This window comes from Mus caroli, unplaced genomic scaffold, assembly GCF_978045245.1.
Source record: "Mus caroli unplaced genomic scaffold, Mus_caroli_1 scaffold_5, whole genome shotgun sequence".
Taxonomy (NCBI): Eukaryota; Metazoa; Chordata; class Mammalia; order Rodentia; family Muridae; genus Mus; species Mus caroli.
The window spans coordinates 117,092,793-117,111,592 of NW_028227260.1; the positions used below are offsets into that span (position 1 = coordinate 117,092,793).

General features: G+C 45.0%; 1 protein-coding gene across 2 annotated transcripts in view; it reads right to left on the reverse strand.

The window, feature by feature from the left end:
- Akap14 (A-kinase anchoring protein 14) overlaps positions 1–18,202 on the reverse strand; it is an 18,876-nt gene extending 674 nt beyond the window's left edge. Inside the window, exons 1-5 of one of the 2 annotated variants that reach the window (XM_085838182.1) lie at positions 18,122–18,202; positions 11,037–12,689; positions 10,854–10,945; positions 5,233–5,412; positions 483–535 (exon numbers count right to left, since the gene is read on the reverse strand). In XM_085838182.1, coding sequence (XP_085694308.1) covers positions 483–535; positions 5,233–5,412; positions 10,854–10,945; positions 11,037–12,678 — 1,967 coding nt within the window. In that variant the 5' untranslated portion in view covers positions 12,679–12,689; positions 18,122–18,202. The remainder of the gene's footprint in view (positions 1–482; positions 536–5,232; positions 5,413–10,853; positions 10,946–11,036; positions 12,690–18,121) is intronic. The other variant, XM_085838183.1, reaches the window with a different exon arrangement.
- Between the last annotated feature and the right edge of the window lie 598 nt (positions 18,203–18,800).

Sequence of the window (18,800 nt, forward strand, 5' to 3'; positions counted from 1 at the left end):
GGTCCCAAACTTATAGCAATCCAGCCTCCCAATTGCTGGGATTATAGACATGAGTATAATGCCTAAAAGGGGTTATATCATCCATAGGAAATTCAGTATAATTCTGAAGTTTTCCTGAAGAGGACTAGAGCTGTAGCTCAGTGGTAGAGTACCTGTGTGGCATGTGCAAGGCCCTGGTATTGATATCCAGCACCATACACACGCAGACACACACATACACATACTTAAAAATTTCTATAGAAATAATAGACATGACTCACTTTGTCCTACCAATCCTTAAGTTTCTAATTGCTAAAAAAGCATTTTTAAACAATTTTCTAGAGTAATGCTTGAATCCTACCTTCAGCCTATGCTATAGGATAAGTGGTCCAAAGATGAAGGGGGCCCTGCTTGAATTATCTGTGTCCATGGGCCTGTGGGAGTCCTAGAATGTGACAACCTTTACCTCACCCATTTAGAATAAGTCTCCAAATTTTAATTACCTTTGAAGTAGTTCTGAATTCTCAAAGATGTAAGAGACTTCAACAGGCATATCCTAAGAGAGAGGAACAAGCGTAAGCCTGGACCAAGCTCGCCGATGCTTAATCCTCCCAGTCCACCCTTATTTATATGTCTATGTTTGCATTTTCAGGGCCTGTTTTTATTAACTGGAATCCATTAATTGGTAGGTTTTTGGGTTTTTTGTTTTGTTTTTTTTTTTGTTTCTTTTACAAAATTATCTTTTTTTCTTAAATGCATTTTATACATCAAACATATTAATAATATTGAGTGTTTTGAGAATCAAATAACACATAAAAATGTGTTCAATGTTTATATTCATATCTTTTCATAATTGGTAGCTTTTTAATATTTCAAACCTATTCAGGGAAAGGTCACAGATACCTTAAGCTACCCCACAAGATTGGAGACAGCTGGTCGAGGCTTGGGTCGGTTCCTCCCTAAGAGCCCCAGGAATCAGTCTTTTGTCTCCTTTTTAATTTTTTTTTGGTAGGGGAGGGGTTGGAAATGTTTTATTTTGAAGCAGGGGTTTTCCTATGTTACATATGTGGGACTGAGTTCCTAGCTGCAAATAAACCTCCTCACAACCTCTTTCCCGAGTGCTCGGATTGTAGCTGTGCTACCACACCTAACAAATGCATTTGGGTTTTGGAGATAGGGTCTCAGGCAGCCCAGGCTGGACTCAGTATGTACAAGGTTGGCTTTGTTATAGATCCTCTTGCCTCCCCACCTCCCAAGTTCTAGAACTACAGTTATTTGCTACCAAGCCTAGCTCCAACAAATACATTTTTTCCAAAGAGGAAAAATTTTGGGGGGGCTGGGCAGTGGTGGCACACTTTTAATCCCAGCAACTGAGGAGGCAGAGGCGGGTGGATCTCTGTGAGTTCAAGGCCACCCTGGTTTTACTGAGCAAGTTCCAGAACAGCCAGGGCTACACGGAGAAACCTTGTCTCCAAAAATTAAAAACAACTACAAAAAAAAAGAGAGTTATTTTTGACTCCCGGTTTTAGATTCTTTCAGTTGATGATGGTAGGGGAAGTCATAGTGTCAGGAGCAGGATATTTGGTTATATGTACATACAGGAGACAGGAAGCGCAGATGAAGCACAGACAAGCTTCAAAGGCCCACCCCTAGTTATGTAGTTACACACTTCTGCCAGCTAGAACCCACCTAAAAGCTTCACAGCCTTCAAAATAGTGTCACAACACCAACTCATATATTTTTTTCATATAGGATCTTAATATGGTAGTCCAACTGGCCTTGAATTCAAGGTAATCAATGCTTTTGCCTCAGACTCAATAACGTTAAGATTATATGTATGAACTAATCTGCCCATCTGTTGTTGACTTTTTCTTAAGATTTATTTATTATTATACATAAGTACACTGTAGCTGACTTCAGACACACCAGAAGAAGGTGTCAGATCTCATTACGGGTGGTTGTGAGCCACCATGTGGTTGCTGGGATTTGAACTCTGGACCTTCAGTAGAGCAGTCAATGCTCTTACCTGCTGAGCCATCTTGCTAGCCCCTGTTGACTTTTTTGTTGTTGTTGTTTTCGAGACAGGGTTTCTCTGTGTAGCCCTGGCTGTCCTGGAACTCACTCTGTAGACCAGGCTGGCCTCGAACTCAGAAATCCGCCTGCCTCTGCCTCCCAAGTGCTGGGATTAAAGGTGTGCGCCACCACGCCCGGCAACAAGTACATTTTTTTTTTAAAATTAATTTATTTATTTATTATATGTAAGTACACTGTAGCTGTCTTCAGACACTCCAGAAGAGGGCATCAGATTTCGTTACGGATGGTTGTGAGCCACCATGTGGTTGCTGGGATTTGAACTCAGGACCTTTGGAAGAGCAGTTGGTGCTCTTAACCATTGAGCCATCTCACCAGCCCCCAACAAGTACATTTTTAAGGCAGAAAAAAATAGGTAATAATATTGCAGTGGTCACTATTTATTTATTTATTTATTTATTTATTTATTTATTTATTTATTTCAAGACAGGGTTTCTCTATGTAGCCCTGGCTGTCCTGGAATTCACTAAGTAGACCAGGCAGGCCTTGAACTCACAGAGAACACTTGCCTCTGTCCCAAGTGCTAGGATTACAGGTGTGTGCCACCACTGCTTGATACCCCCACCTATTTTCACCTTCAAAATTGAGCTTGGGATTTTGAGCAAGAGCCTTTTCTCTAGGGCTTGATCTCATGATGTCTGGTCTTGCTTAACTTCACCAGTCTTACCACCTCGCCTCCCTCAATGACGGAGGGAATCCCATACATATTAGATATAGCTATAGCTCATAGGCCCTTGCTACTTAGATATGTCTCTAGGTGTGCACTGCCAGAATTACTGCCAGGGTTTTGTTAAGAATGTATTGTCTCGCTGAGCAGTGGTGGCGCACGCCTTTAATCCCAGCACTCGGGAGGCAGAAGCAGGTGGATTTCTGAGTATAAGGCCAGCCTGGTCTACAGAGTGAGTTCCAGGACAGCCAGGGCTACACAGAGAAACCCTGTCTCAAAAAAAACCAAAAAAAAAAAAAAATGTACTGTCTCAGCCAGGCAGTGGTGGCACACACCTCTAATCCCAGCACTCAGAAGGGAAAGGCAGGTGGATATCTAGAGGGGGCTGCAGAGTGACTTCCAGGATGGCCAGAGCTACATAGAGAAAGCCCGTCTCAAACAAACAAACAAACAAACAAACAACCCCAAAACACCACCACCACAAAGACTGTATCATCTCTAGCCATACGCAGACTTGCTGAATCAGAAGCTTCATTTAACAAGATCATCAATATTTTTCATGTTCTTCAAAGTTCCAGGCTACTTTGGGGCTATTTGAAACAAAGGACTAGAGGCTGGAGAGATGGAGTGCTCCTCCAGAGGACCCGGGTTCCTCGCACCAGTGGCAGGCAGCTTGCAGCTGCATGGACCTCCAGGTTCAGAGGATGTGAACCCTTTTTAGCCTCTGTGTATGGCAGCTGCACAGCTCTCTCTCTCTCTCTCTCTGTGCATATATACACACATAAATAATAAAAATAAGTCTTTAAACACAGTGAGAAGGCTCTGGCTGACATGTGAGCAAGAACAGAAGGAGGGAGGCCAGTTAAGCTACTGAAATAATTGGACGGGGTGGGTGAGATCCTGTACATAGTCTCCTAATGGGAGGGATGGGAGAGAAAGAAGAGTCAAGGAAGATGCCACAGGTTCAGCCATCAACTCAGATGAAAGACTTGAAGTGGGTAGGATGTGGGAAGGAGAATCAAACATTCAATTCCAGGACTGGGGAGACCGCTCAGTGGTAGAGCACCTGCTTAGCATGTGAAGTTGCTAAGTTCAGCCTCCAGAACTGCAGGCACAAAATCAGCTTTAAAAAGGGTACATGAAATTTTCATTGAATATCAAGATAGGCTAGAGATTTGGAAATCACAAGGTTGAAGTGATATTAATGTATCTTATTGATTGGGTTAGGATTAGGGTTAGGGTTAGGCACACTATGTCACCTAAGCTGGGTATAGACATTTTTTTACAAATGGGTTTTTTGTTATATTTTATTATTTTATGTGTATAAGTGTTTTGTCTGCATGTATGTTTATGTACTGTACATGTGCTTGGAACCAAAGAGGGTGTCAGATTCCCTTGGACTGGAGTTACAGATGGTTGTGAGCTACCCTGTGGATACTGGGAATCTAACCTAGGTCCACTGCAAGAGCAGCCAATGCTCTTAACTACTGAGCTAGCTCTGGATTTTATTTTTAAATTGTGTGTCTGTGTGTGTGTGTGTGGTGTGCTTGTGAATGCCATGGAAGCCAGAAGCCAGAGGCCTTGGATCCTGTGGAGCTGGAATTAACAGGTAGTTATGAGCCATGTGCCATGGGTATTGGGAACCAAACACAGCCAGAGCAGTGTTTGTAACTGCTGAACCACTTCTCCAATCCTGCCATTACCTCTTAGGGTCGAGTGATAGACCTTCTCAACACACCAGCCTTCTGTGTATTGAGTAAAGTGTGCACTGCTGTGCCCAGATTGGGGTTTTGTTTGTTTTTGTAATGTAGCACTTGCAGTTGCCTGGGCTAGTCTGTGAATTCTAATGATCCTTCCATTTCAACTTCCTGAGTAAGTGGGACTGTGGGAGTACATCTGCTTCACCAACTCTGGGTGCTGTTTAAAGTCATAGGACTGGATAAAATAACCAACGTAATTCTAGAGATGGGGACACTGGCTGTTGGGACATTCCAACATGAAGGTATTAGTGTGTGAGGCAGACACATCAGTACATGCTGCCAAGGGATGGTGAGGGAGGCACAAGGCATATCGGGAGAGCATGCTCTAGAAACCAGACACAAAGTGTTGTGGAGAGCAGAGTAATCAACATGGTAAGTGCCACAGCCGGGTCAGTACGCTGACAGCAGAAACATGTCTATTTGGTTTCGTGTGCTAGAAATACAGCTCACTGGCAAAGTAACTGCCTTGGGTTCAACCCTCAACCTAACAAACAGCTTGAACTTGTTAGAGCCAGCATGGTGGTGTACAACACTGGCAAGGCTGAGACAAGAGCATCAGGATTTTAGGGCCATCCTTAGCTATCGAGGTAAAGATCAGAACCTGCCTTCATAAAACCTGAAATTTTGCCATGGGGGTTAGGGGAGGGAGGAAAGAATCAAGGATGCCCATGATTGGAAATGTCACCATTGCTGAATCTTAACCAAAGGGACCAGGAAGCAAAAAGAAGAGCTTACGGCAGGTTTGCTCTTGTTGAACTTGATGGTGAATAAGGCATTGGCACTGACTCGTGCCATGGGTCTCACAGCCGTGGGGGCACTCCAGCGCACCCGGTAGATATAGTGGTAGGAATGAATTAAGTCTTTCTTCTCTATAAAATCAGCATAATACACCCAGCGGTTTTGAAACTCCCATGTCTGTTTCATAGGAAAAAAAAAAGGAGAGGGGATGGGTGGGGGTGGGGTGGGGTGGAGAAAGCTTACTGAGAAAAAATCAGGCTCAGTTCAACAAAGGCACTATATAACAGGGTTACGAATTCAGAACTCTTGACAGTTTTTTGTTTTGATTCAAACTAGAACCCACCTCCTCTTATTCCTCCACAGTAGAGGAGAGATGGAATAACTCAGCAATGCAAAACTCACTTGAGATGCGCTTTGGACTGTGGTGGAGGCAGGGGGGCAAGGGTCAAGGTGTGCACGGACATATGACACTTTTCCACATCCTCACTTGGGAGGCCAGTGTGTGGCTAGACTGGAGGATAATTCGTGATGAAATAGGTGCTCTGCTTACCCTATCCCAGGACACCTAAGGGATGACTAGAAGGTAATGGACCCAGTTTCAGCCACCTATAAGGTTGGGCTTCCTCCATTTGTTGTAATATGTGGTTTATAAAACAAGAGCCAAGCTCTGGGGAGATTTCTCAGTGAAGGCACCTGTTATGCAGGCCTGACAACTCGAGTCAAACAGCCAGGATTTATGTGAAAGGTAGAAGGAGATCCGAACTAAGTCCATGAGGTTATCTTCTGACCTGTTTACATGTACACTGGTCTGTGCACATGTACGTGATACCTCTCTACACACACTCACACATAATAGTGTATAAAAGGAAAATAAGACCAGAGAGAAATAAGTCAGGCAATTGGGTTATCCAAAAAGGTGGCTTACAACCATCTGTAATGGGATCCAACGATGCCCTCTTCTGGCAGGCAGGTGGATATGCAGCAGAGCACTCATAAATGAATTAAATAAATACATAGAAAATCAAATAAAATAAGCAAATCAAACAGTGGTGGAAGTTGGACAGATCTAAGGAAGAGCAAAAAGGTAACCTTTGACTTCCACCTAGGCATACACATATACACACAGTCTGCACATACATCCTGGTCATTCGGTCCTTCTGTCCTTCCCAGTTCACAGACATTGCATTCATCTTCGTTCGTATGTGTCCTTTCCTGCTGTGGCTCACATCTCCCCACTGCTCTCTGATCCTGGTACCACTACTTCATTGTAGCTTTTATTGGTGCTCACCAGACCCTAGGCAGAAGCCTCCTATCTGTACCCCATTGCCCTCAACCCCACTTCTCCAGACCGCCCTGCATTTTGAAATCAGGGTTACTTTCCTCAAGCCTAGCCTCAAACCTACCAGCGCAACTCTGAATGCCAAAGAAAGTGACAATGTCTCACTGTGTCAGTTAGGATTTTCCACAGTCTAGAGTAAAAAGCAGACTTTTTTTCCTTTGTGTGTACATGTATGCGGTGTATGTTGCATGTGTATATGTATTTTTATGGGAACATATGTATGCTTGGGGGGGCTGAATTAAATATCTGGAATCTTCCTCAATCACTCTTCCACCTTATTTTTGAGGCAGGGTCTTACAAGGATTCAGTCCCATAGTTTGACCTGGCCAGCTGGGTCTTGAGATTCACCGTCTCTGTCTTCTAAAGCTATAATTACAGGTAGTCTTGGCTACCCAGCATTTACATGGGTTCTGGGTAGCCAAACTTCAGGCCACTTGCCTGTGTATATGATTTAAACACTGACCCATCTCTCCATCTTATTCCATTGTGGGGGTGGGAAGGCACAAGATATTCTGTAGCTCAGACTGGCCTTGAACTCACTAGACAGCTAAGAATGACTTTAAATTTGTAAACTACCTGCCTCTCCCTCCCAAGAGTTGGTATGACAGGTGTGCTCCAACACATCTTGCTTACACAGTGATGAAGAACAAACTTGAGGCTTTGTATGTGCAAGACAAACACTCTACCAACTCTGCTACATCCCAGGCCCAAATAAGGTAAGAACTTTCACCTCTGTGTCATACTTTTCTCACCAAACTAGAACTACTCACTGTCCCCCAACATCTACTTGTTCATTATAGATCCAAGGTAGAATGGCTTTGTTGGTTTGTTTTTGAGATGCACTGGGATGGGGATGGGGTATCATTATGTTGATTGGCCTACTCTTGAAATCCTGGACTCAGCAACTGTCCTGCTTCAGCCTCCTGAGTGTCTGCAACTATGAGCAATTACAGTGTGCCACACAAGAGCCTGGCACTTCTTCGGATGGTCCAGTGACAGAGATGAGAAGTGGGACAAAGGAATTGGTTGCAAATTTTTCAGGTCCATGTTTAAAAACAGGAAAGCAAATGTCTGGTCTTTTGCCTCAGCTTATTTCAGACGCATATCCAATTGGCCATTTCAGTTAGAAGAGAGAAACGGTGCTCAGTTGGTTGAGATTGGGGACTGTGTCTTCTCCCACCATCTCTATAATCGTTCCCGTTTTCTGTTTTAAGACAGGGCCTTATTATATATAGCCTAAACTTAACTCCAACTTGCTATGTAGTCAAAGATGACTTTGAATTTCTAATTCTCCTCGACCTACAAGTGCTGGGAATAAAGGCATGCCTTGTTTGTGCAGTGTGGGGGTAAACCAAGGACTTAGTGCATGTGTGGCAAGCTCTCTACCAACTGAGCTATATTTCCAGACACTTTTTGTTTTTGAAATAGGGTGTCACGTAGCTCAGGGTGACCTTGAGCTCCCAATTTTCCTGCCTCTACCACCCAAGTGATGAGAATGAGAGGCATCTGCCATGTTGCTCAGTGCATTATTTCTTGTCAAGCCTGGCAGTCAACTCCTTGTGTGCCCATTTCCTCCCCTGGCCTCAGTTACTCAGATTTGTTTCCAATGGGAATGTTAGTCATGAAAAGATTCTGTAGCACGACAATAGTTCCCAGAGAACGACCCACCTAGCCACATACTTTTCGGATGAAGACAGTGGGGCCTCAAGCCTGGACAGATAGCCAGGGTCTTCTAGGCAGAAAGCTCAGTGTTGTCCACTCCCACCTGATGCCTCCGTTCTCACAGTTTCTTCCTCTCTGCTTGCTTGTACTGTACTTTATCTTCTATGTGAACTAAGGTAAACTCCAGACATTCAGTTTGGCTATTTCTATTTTATGAATGTATGGGCAATGGATTTTTATGTTACTCCAGTGAGTGCCTTATGTTTTGTATTTTCTTTATCTATAACACACCTTCACATACTCACTGATATGGTACTAGTCTGCCATGGATGGCTTAGCCCATTCTATATTATTGGACACTCAAAGTCAGCAGGCACCTGAAAGTACATGCACAAAACTGTTAGCCATGGCAGGTGACCTTTAGAGGAATAGAACTGTATTGTGACAGCTGGAGTGGTGGCCCAATCTTGTCATCCTAGCACATGGGAAGCTGAGTCGAGAAATAGGAATTCAAGTCACCCACAACTGCACTGCAAGTTCAAGGCCAGCCTGCTTCAAAAACCCAAAAGAAAGGTGGGAGAGGGGGATAAAGGTCTCATGTGGGAGAAAGAGTGGAGAGAGAAGAGAGCGAATGAACCTATTCATGTGCCCAACAAGGACTTATTGAGCATCTACTATGCTAGAAGCCTAGAGCAAAACTGACTGCTCTGCTCTCCAGGACCATACGATCTGGTGATGGAAGAATGACAGGGAATAAATCAATATTCTGCAGTGTCTTAGATAGCGCTCCAGACTGAGACTCCTGAGACAGGAGGGAATGAAGGGGAGAAGGCTCTAAGTCTAGATGATGTGGTGAGGAAAGGCCTCAAAGAGCAGGTGGCATTTCACAAAGACCTAAAGAGGTAAAGCATAGATCTTGGGGTAGAGGGAGGGGCAAACACCCAGGTCCTGGTGCTGGGGCATGCCTGGCATCTGGGAACAGCAAGGAGGCAGCCATGGCAGGGGGAGAAAGGTAAGAGGGCAAACGTTCTATGATGGAAACAGCAGGGCACTCAGCATCCCCTTGGGCCTTGCAGGCCTCTGGCAGGGCTCGCTTTGCCATTTATCAAAACAGCTGTCCGTTTGGCAAGAGAAACATTTGCCCCTTCCCCTGGCCCATTCTGCTTCGAATCAGGAGCCCTGAATGCAATGTGTGTGTGTGTGCGCGCGTGTGTGTGTGTATGTGTGTGTGTGTGGTTGCTCAGCCTGAAAAGAAACTCACACTAGAGCAGGATGTTCAATAGCCACTCACAACTCATTCCCGGGTGCTCGAGAAGCTCCCCCTACTGGAAACACTGCGTGGTACCTAGTGCTGTACAGAGAGTGGGTGACTCTTCGCTGCTTTCTCCTGGGGCCACCTGACCACGGTGGCCAGGGCCTAGGAAATTGTCCTCGGGACTTTACCTTCACTTTCACCTAATCTCTCTTCAGAGAAAGTATAGTGAGAAGGGATTTCAAGCCATTCTTCATCTACCTACAGTGCAAAGCAATCATGGTTATACTGCCCAGAAGCCATCTAAAAGGATCAGAGCCAGACATAGGTCGCAGGTAGGGTAGGATTGATGGGCTTGCATGCCATTATTACCATCTGGGCAATATATTCTAAAGTTATAGCAAAAAAAATCTATTGATCTCAGGGGTGGCAAAAGTGGGTCAGTAATAGTAAACATGTAAGCATGCTTAGTGCAAGTCTCCAACACTATAAAGACATTTGACCCTCCCGCAGCCTCTGTTAGCCTAAACATACTAATATTGTTGGAGGAAAGCTGTTTTAGAGAGGCTTCTCTCTCCTGAAGCCAGCAGGGCCCCATTGAATACATCAGCACAGACAAAGGCTTTTATGGAAATAGCAATTTCCTTGGGCAGTGTACGATTAAGATGATGCAAATGCATGGCAGTATGGCTGCAGTTTTCTCTTTCAAGGATTTTCCCACCTTGGGGTTGGAGCGATGGTTCAGTGGTTAAGAATGCTTACTGGCCGGGGAGGTAGTGCACCCTTTTAACCCTAGCATTCAAGAGGCAGGGACAGATGGATCTCTGTGTGTCTGAGGCTAGCCTAATCTACATAGCAAATTCCAAGCTAGCTTGAGTTACATAGGAGACCTTGTTTCTCAAAAAATTAAAATAGGACTGTAGAAATGGCTTACTAAGAACACTGGCTATCCTGGTTCAATTTCCAGAATCTGCTTGGCAACTCACAGTCACATATAACATTCAGGGCATCTGACATCCTCTTCCAGTCTCCACAGGCAACACACACACACACACACACACACACACACACACACACACACACACACACACACAGAGGGGGGATACTCATACATATAAAATAAATATTTTTTAAAAGAAAAGGATATTACCTTAAGGGTGTGTAATGCTTTTAAAAATAAAACAAGTAAGCAAAACTTTCCTATCTTGGTTTTGGAATTTATAAGGAAATTATGTTTACTTATTTTAATTGTCTATAATGCTATCCCTTTGGTTTTCATGACCTTAAACTTATGATCAGTGGAGGATCTTTGGTATTGTTGCTCACACCCTTGGGTACCAAAGTGGAGTGACCAAAGTTACTTACTGAAACAAAGTTTTCAATTTGTTTTCGCCCCTTTTCTGGTGTGAATTCCCCGTGAGTGAGCCACTTGATGTTCTTGATGGGGTTTCTAGCTTCTGGAAACAAGGCATGAGTTAATTAGTTGCCTGATAGTGTGGCGTTATGGTAATGAGACAATGGTTTTGGTTTTACCATTCTGATGCCTACCTTCCACACTCTCAGCAGCAGCAGCCAGTACGCCCTCAACTACAGTCCGAGCCACTTCACTAGTCCTGTCTTTTTTCTTTACGACTACAGGCGTTTTCTCTTTTACCTCTGGCACAATTTTCTTCTCTTTTACGTCTTGCACAATTTTCTTCTCTTTTACGTCTTTCACATGCGCCTTCTGCTTGATCTCTGATCCAACCTTCTTTACTTTTATCTCTGGTGCGAATGACAACGCCTTGATTTCCTTTAACTCGGGCACACGTAGTGGCACTTCCTTCTTCCCCTTCACCTCTGACACCGGGATCTTCTGTTTTACTTCTGGCACAACTGGTGCAGCTGGCACAGCTGGTGCAACTGGCACAACTGGCGCAACGGGCAGAGCGGGTGCAACTGGTGCAATTGGTGCAGCAGGCACAACTGGTGCAGCAGGCACAACTGGCGCAGCAGGTGCAACTGGCGCAGCAGGCGCAACTGGTGCAGCAGGCACAACTGGCGCAGCAGGCGCAACTGGCGCAGCAGGCGCAACTGGCGCAGCAGGCGCAACTGGCGCAGCAGGCGCAACTGGCGCAGCAGGCGCAACTGGCGCAGCAGGCGCAACTGGCGCAGCAGGCACATATGGCCCAGCAGGCACATATGGCCCAGCAGGCACATATGGCCCAGCAGGCATATATGGCCCAGAAGGCACATATGGCCCAGCAGGCACATATGGCCCAGCAGGCATATATGGCCCAGCAGGCACATATGGCCCAGCAGGCATATATGGCCCAGCAGGCACATATGGCCCAGCAGGCATATATGGCCCAGAAGGCACATATGGCCCCGCAGGCACATATGGCCCAGCAGGCATATATGGCCCAGCAGGCACATATGGCCCAGCAGGCATATATGGCCCAGCAGGCACATATGGCCCAGCAGGCATATATGGCCCAGCAGGCACATATGGCCCAGCAGGTGCAACAGGCGCAACGGGTGCAACACGCACAACTGGCGTAACAGGTGCAGTAGGTACAGCATGCACAACTGGCGTAACAGGTGCAGCAGGTGCAATAGGCTTTGCAGGCGCAACAGGTGCAACAGGCTTTGCAGGCACAACAGGCTTTGCAGGCACAACAGGCGCAACAGGCTTTGCAGGCGCAGCATGTGCAACAGGCTCAGCATGCACAACTGACCCAATTGGTGTAGTAGGCAAAACAGCCACCTTCTCTTTTGGGTCTAACAGCTGCACTCTCTTCTCTTTTACTTCAGGCACTACTACTGGCACCTTTTCCTTTGTGTCTATTGATGCAATTCTGTTTTCTTTTGTGTCGGTCACAATCCTCTTGTCTTTTACTTCTGTCACAAATGTCACCGTCCTCTTCTCTTTCTCTATTGCTGGTTTCTTGGCTTTGGGGTCTGAGATCGTCACAGTCTTCTTTTCTTTTGGCTCTGTCTCACTCTTTTTGTCCTTTGGCTCTGCAATGGTGGTCACCGTTTTCTTCTCTTTCTGATCTGTCACAGGGATCTTTGGGTCCTCCACAGACTTACTGTCTTTTGGCTCTGTAACATGCTTGGGCTCTGGAGCCTCCGGTTTCTTTGTCTTGGCTGTGCTTGTGTTTTCCACAATCTTCACCTTCTGGATTGGGAACTTTTTTTTGTTACTCATTTTTATTTTGCCTGGATTTAAAAAAAAAAAAAAACCTCAAGAATTTACTCTATGTGTGCAGGGTTACAGATCACAAAAATTCTTACATTAAGTACACGCTCTCCTTTTTAAAGAATGTTTTTAGTTATTTATGTGTATGGATATTTTGCTTGCATGCATATCTGTGCACTAAGTGTATGCCTGGTGCCTGCAGAGGTTAGACGAAAGCACCGGATCCTCTGTAACAAGAGTTACAGAGTTTTGTGCCACCATGTGGAGTGCTGGAAATCCAACTGTGGTCTTCTATGAGAGCAACAGGGCAAAAAACAAAACAAAACAAGAAAACCAAACCAAACCAAAAAAGAACAACACTGAGTCATCTCTCCAACCTCTATACTTTGTCTCCTGGAAGATCAAAATCCTCAGGCAACGCTTGCTGCTTCTTGAGGAGAGACTGGGGAGGAAGGGTGGGAGGGAGAACTTGCTGTTGACCCATTTTATCTGCTTGCTGAGGTGGATCTTTTCTGAAAACCAAGGCTTTTCCATTCTTCAAACTGTGCAGATTAGAGTCAAAATGTAGAAGAGGAATCCCCAGCTTCTTTGAGCAGGAACTCCAAATACTGACTCACAAAGAGCCTCAGCCCATGCTTGGAGCAACTAAGTGTGCCTGTGACTATTGGTGAGATTTGAGATTCTATTTTTAATTATATGTATGCAGCTTTGTTTGTGCATGTGGATACAGGTGCCTGGAGATGCCAAAAGAAGGCTTCAGGTTGCCCTGGAATTGTGGTTATGCATGGGTGGTTTAAGCCACCTCATATGAGTGCTAGGAACCAAACTTAGAAGAACATTACATGACCTTGGTTTTTTTGTTTTTGTTTTTTGTTTTATTTTTCCTATGTAGTCCTGACTGTCCTAGAACTCACACTGTAGACCAGGGTGGCCTTGAACTCAGAGATCCACCCCTGTGTGTCTCCTGAGTGCTCCCGGCACATGACTTTTTTTTTAAAAGTAGTGAATTGAGGGAATGAAAGCATATTCCAGTAGTAGATCGCTTACCTAGCTTTGAGAAGCCTTGGATTCCATGTCTAGCAATGCACATGCAACATGCATGTGCACACGCAGGGACATGAATGAGTCAAGAGGCATGGCAGCAGATCAGTGTGTTTCTATCTTGACTTTTCTCGATATATAATTCTATTATTTCAAAGAAACTATTATTCTTACCATTTCTTTTCTGGAACATGTGTATCTCTTATGTATATTAGCTTTGGTTAACACATGCAAGCCAAGGTGATGAACATTCTCCTATGTATCTGATTCAGTGGGTACTGCTTTCTGCTTTTGCACCATTTAGGATGATTCTTGCTCATGATCTGAGACCTAAAGCTGGGAATAGTGGCAAACCCCTGTGATTTTTAGCATTTGGGAGGTTGGGAGGCTGAGATAGAAGTATTGCTACAAGTTCAAGGTCAGTCTGGGCTATGCAGTGCATGTTAGGCTGATTAAGGGCTGTATACCAAGACAGTGCCTCCCCAACCAAAACCAACCAACCAAAAAAAACCAAAACAAAATCAAACCCCCAAATATATGGATAAACCAGGTGTGAAACTGTAGGCACATCTGTAATTGGGAGCAAAAGGCAAGGGACCAAAAGTTCAACATCAGCCTTAGCTACATAGCAGATCTGAGGCCATCCTGAGCTATATAAGACCCTGGAGAGAGAGAGAGAGAGAGAGAGAGAGAGAGAGAGAGAGAGAGAGAGAGAGAGAGAGAGAGACATAGTCAGAGAGACACAGAAAGAGACAGACACAGAGAGAGGGAGAACATTTCAGCTGCGCATGGTGATACGGCATATGCCTGTCCCAATATTTGAAAGGCTGAGGCAGGAGAAGAAAACTGTGAGTTGGAGGCCAGCTTAAACTACATAGTGACACCTTATCTTAAAAAAGAAGTAAATAGGCCAGGTGGTGGTGGCACACACCTTTAATCCCAGCACTTGGGAGGTAGAGGCAGGTGGATCTCTGGGAGTTCCAGGTTAGCCAGGACTACACAAAGAAACCTGGTCTTGAAAAAAAAAATAGAGCTGGAGAGATGGCTTAGTGGTTAAGAACACAAACTGCTCTTCCAGAGAACTAGGGTTTGATTCTCATCATCCATCTGGAAGCTCACATGTGGTGCACAGATGTCCCAGGGGACGGACTAGTGACTTGGCAGGCATTTGCTCCAGCACATGCGCACAATGGAGCTTAGCGCCATCTAGTGACGGCACGTATTATCACGGCTTCCTACAGAACTAGGGTTTGATTCCCATCATCCATCTGGAAGCTCACATGTGGTGCACAGACTTACACACGGGCAAAACACTCATACACATAAAATAAGAATAAACAAATCTTTTGTTTAAAAAAGGAAAATTTTTGTTCCTGTTTGAAGACTTTTTTGTTTGTTTGTTTCGTTTTGTTTTTTTGAGACAGGGTTTCTCTGTGTATCCCTGGCTGTCCTGGAACTCCCTCTGTAGATCAGGCTGACCTTGAATTCAGAGATCTGCCTGCCTCTGCCTCCCAAGTGCTGGGATTAAAGGCATGCACCACCACTGCCTGGCTGAAAACTTTTTTAAAAGTCATAAATGCAGCTCAAGTTTTCCAAATACCTTCAGCATCTACTGATAATGTGAACATTGGCTCTCTCAGGATTACAGGCCGGGGGTCTATCACATAACAGGGGTGTGTCCTTCAGGCATTTTCCCCCCTTATATGTCTTTCCCCCTTGAGTCTTGGACTCACTTTCCTTGCTTCACTTCCCTTCCCTTTACTCAGAACTGTTCACTTCTGAGAAATCATTTCTAGCAGGCAAATCTCTTTCTTTCTTTCTTTCTTTCTTTCTTTCTTTCTTTCTTTCTTTCTTTCTTTCTTTCTTTCTTTCTTTCTTTCTACCAGGTCTCATTGTGTAGCTTTGTCTGACCTGGAGCTCTCTGTGTAGACCAGGATGGCCTTAATCTCACAAAAAAGCCATCTGCCTGCATGATTAAAGGTGTACAAGGCCGTGCCCAGCCTTCTTGCTAGCAAATCTTTAAATGGTAGGAGGGAATGGTAGTAGATGCCTTTCCAAACTGAGCAAGTTATTTATTTTTATTTATTTATTTATTTATTTTGAGACAGGGTTTCTCTGTGTAGCTCTGGCTGTCCTGGAACTCACTTTGTAGACCAGGGTGGCCTCGAACTCAGAAATCCACCTGCCTCTGCCTCCCGAGTACTGGGATTAAAGGTGTGCGCCACCACGCCCGGCAAGTTATTTATTTATTATAAATAAAGTTCCCAAATTGGGACTATTTAATGTGCTATGTTTCATTTAACCACCATGACCCTATGAATGAAATGGACACTGGCTATTTTCCACATCCACTCTCCTCTGTCATTACAGAGCTAACAGGAGAAGCCCACATGAAATGGCTCTCTAGTGCCCTCTAGTGTCCCTGAGAGGCCATACACTAGTAAGTTCATGCTAACAGATTTGTGAGAGGGAAACCATATTCCATGATGGCTTTCCTCTATGGGGCGCCTGCGACTGGAAGCTTACAGAAGTTTCCAGCTTCTCAGGGCTGCTGTCTTCTACAACTGTTCAGTCTGTTTTCCCCCAACTCTCACTAGCCCAAACAACTACAAATCTCAGCAAGCTGAAGTTTCATTTGCCTCTCTCTCCTGTGGCCACATCTTTATATTTCCCTGACCAACTATCTTAATTTTTAGTATGATAACTTGAAAAAAATGTTTATTTCATTTTATGTATGCATCTATGTGCCTTACGTGAATGTATGTAAGTGTAGGTAAAGGTACTGTGCACTTGCAGGAGACTGTGGTAACTGAAAGAAGGCATTGGATCCCCTGGAACTGGAGTTACAGGCAGTTGTGAGCCAGCTGATATAGGTGCTAGGAAAAGAAAGAAATGTAAAACAATATAAATTAAGTAGGAGACTTCCAGCCTGCCATGGTGGGGTACACCTTTAATCTCATTTTCCAGGATGCAGAGGCAGGCAGTTCTAGTGAGTTCAGGTAATGCTGGTCTACAGAGCTAGTTGCTGCAGAAAGAAATGCTGTCTTGAAAAGCAAGCAAGCAAGCAAGCAAGCAAGCAAGCAAGCAAGCAAGCAAACAAAGAAACAAAAAAGAGGCTTCCAGAGACCTTTCCTCACCGTCATATAGATCAGAATATGTTCCTATCTGCAAGCCTCATCTTAAAGTCATAGTTTTTCAATTTATCTCTTGAACTGGGGAGACTCAGCACGTGTGTGGGGTCAAAGAGGTGACTTGCAGAAGACGTTTCTCTCCTTTCACCATGTGAATTCTGGGGACCGCCACTTTTATCCACTGAGCCATCCCATTCTCCCTGTAAGACCCTTTCATGAAAAGCAACCCTGTTTCCTTTTCTAACATCTTTTGTCCCAAGGGTACAGTAGACACTGCACAAGGTAACTAAGTTTCCCGTGACCATCAATCAAACAAAATCTGCATACCCTTTAAGCATTCCTGTAAGAATTATAGACTAAATGCTCATTTAGGTCTTATTATTTTCATTGTCCACTCAGTTCCCTTTCACCTCAGTTTCCTCTTCTGCAGCTGGCGGAAAACGGGACTATCTGCTAAAAGAAAGTCATTTCAGGCTACATAGCAAGTTTGAAACCAGTAACTTTGGCTTAGATAGACTCCTCTCTCCAAAGCAACAACAACAAACCAGAAAGGGAGGAGGAACTGAGGAGAAGGAAGGAAAGGAGGGAGGGAGGGAGAGAGGAAGGAAGGGAGGGAGGAAGGAAGGAAGGAAAGAAGGAGAGGAGGGAGGGATAGAGGAAGGAAGGAAGGAAGGAAAGGAGGGAGGGACAGAGGAAGGAAGGGAGAGAGGAAGGAAGGGAGGGAGGGAGGAAGGAAGGAAGGAAGGAAGGAAAGAAAGGAGGGAGGGAGGGAGGGAAGGAGAGAGGAAGGAAGGGAGGAAGGAGGGAAGGAAGGAAAGGAGGGAGGGAGAGAGGAAGGAAGGAAAGAAGGAGAGGAGGGAGGGAGAGAGGAAGGAAGGAAGGAAGGAAGGAAAGAAAGAAAGAAAGAAAGAAAGAAGGAAAGGAGAGAGGGAGAGAGGAAGGAAGGAAGGAATGGAGGGAGGGAGAGAGGAAGGAAGGAAAGGAAGGACGGAAAGAAAGGAGGGAGGGAGAGAGGAAGGAAGGGAGAGAGGAAGGAAGGGAGGGAGGGAGGAAGGGAGGGAGGGAGGGAGGGAGGGAGGGAGGAAGGAAGGAAGGAAGGAAGGAAAGGAGGGAGGGAGGGAAGGAAGGAGGGAGAGAGGGAGGGAGGGACTTATCTTCAATCAATGGATGCATATCATTCATAGGTGTCTCTCCCATTAGCTTCTTTGGGGTCTGGATGATTAATAGAACCACTTCAAGCCCCCTTTCAGGCCTCCCCCTTAGCAAAGAAACCCCAGTACCTAAATGAGCAAGCAGATTATTCTTTGAAGCAGTAGCAGAGGAAGCCTTAGCAGTCTCTTAGCAGTGCTGCCCCAAGGTTCCTAAAGAGAATGTTTACAAGTGCTGCCACAGCAACGATGGCAGTTTCAACAATGGGAAGCCATGGGCCTCTGTCAATAAGAGAAAGGAATTTGAGAGGAGATAGAATGCTGAGTCCTACATGCTATTTGACCTCAGTATCAGAGCTAAACTGTATGAAGCAAGCCTAGCTTCTTCCCAGAAGGAGATGTAGGCCCAGCTGTGCTGGGAGGACTGGTGAGGTGACCTTCTTCAGCCAAAAGGCATTTGAGCATTTGCATGCTGTGCAAGTCACTGCATGAGCTGTCTCCACCTTGCAATAGTGTCCTAAGGTAAGTATTACTGTTTCATATTATGTTTGCATGAAGTGAGACACAGAGGGTGCCCTGGAAATTGCCAGGAGCTCAAACCCAGAAGTATCTGCCATCACTGCCTACAGTCTGACATTTTCATGTCATCATTCTGAGGTTAGGGCTTTATGTGCTGGAGGAGGAGAGAGGGGAGCAGTGAGTATCTGAGCAGATTCAGAGACAGTTGACTTAGCACTTTTCTTTCTCCATTTCTTGTCTACAAAATACAGATGAGCATGGCTTTAGACAAAGTCTTTTTATAGAGCCTGTG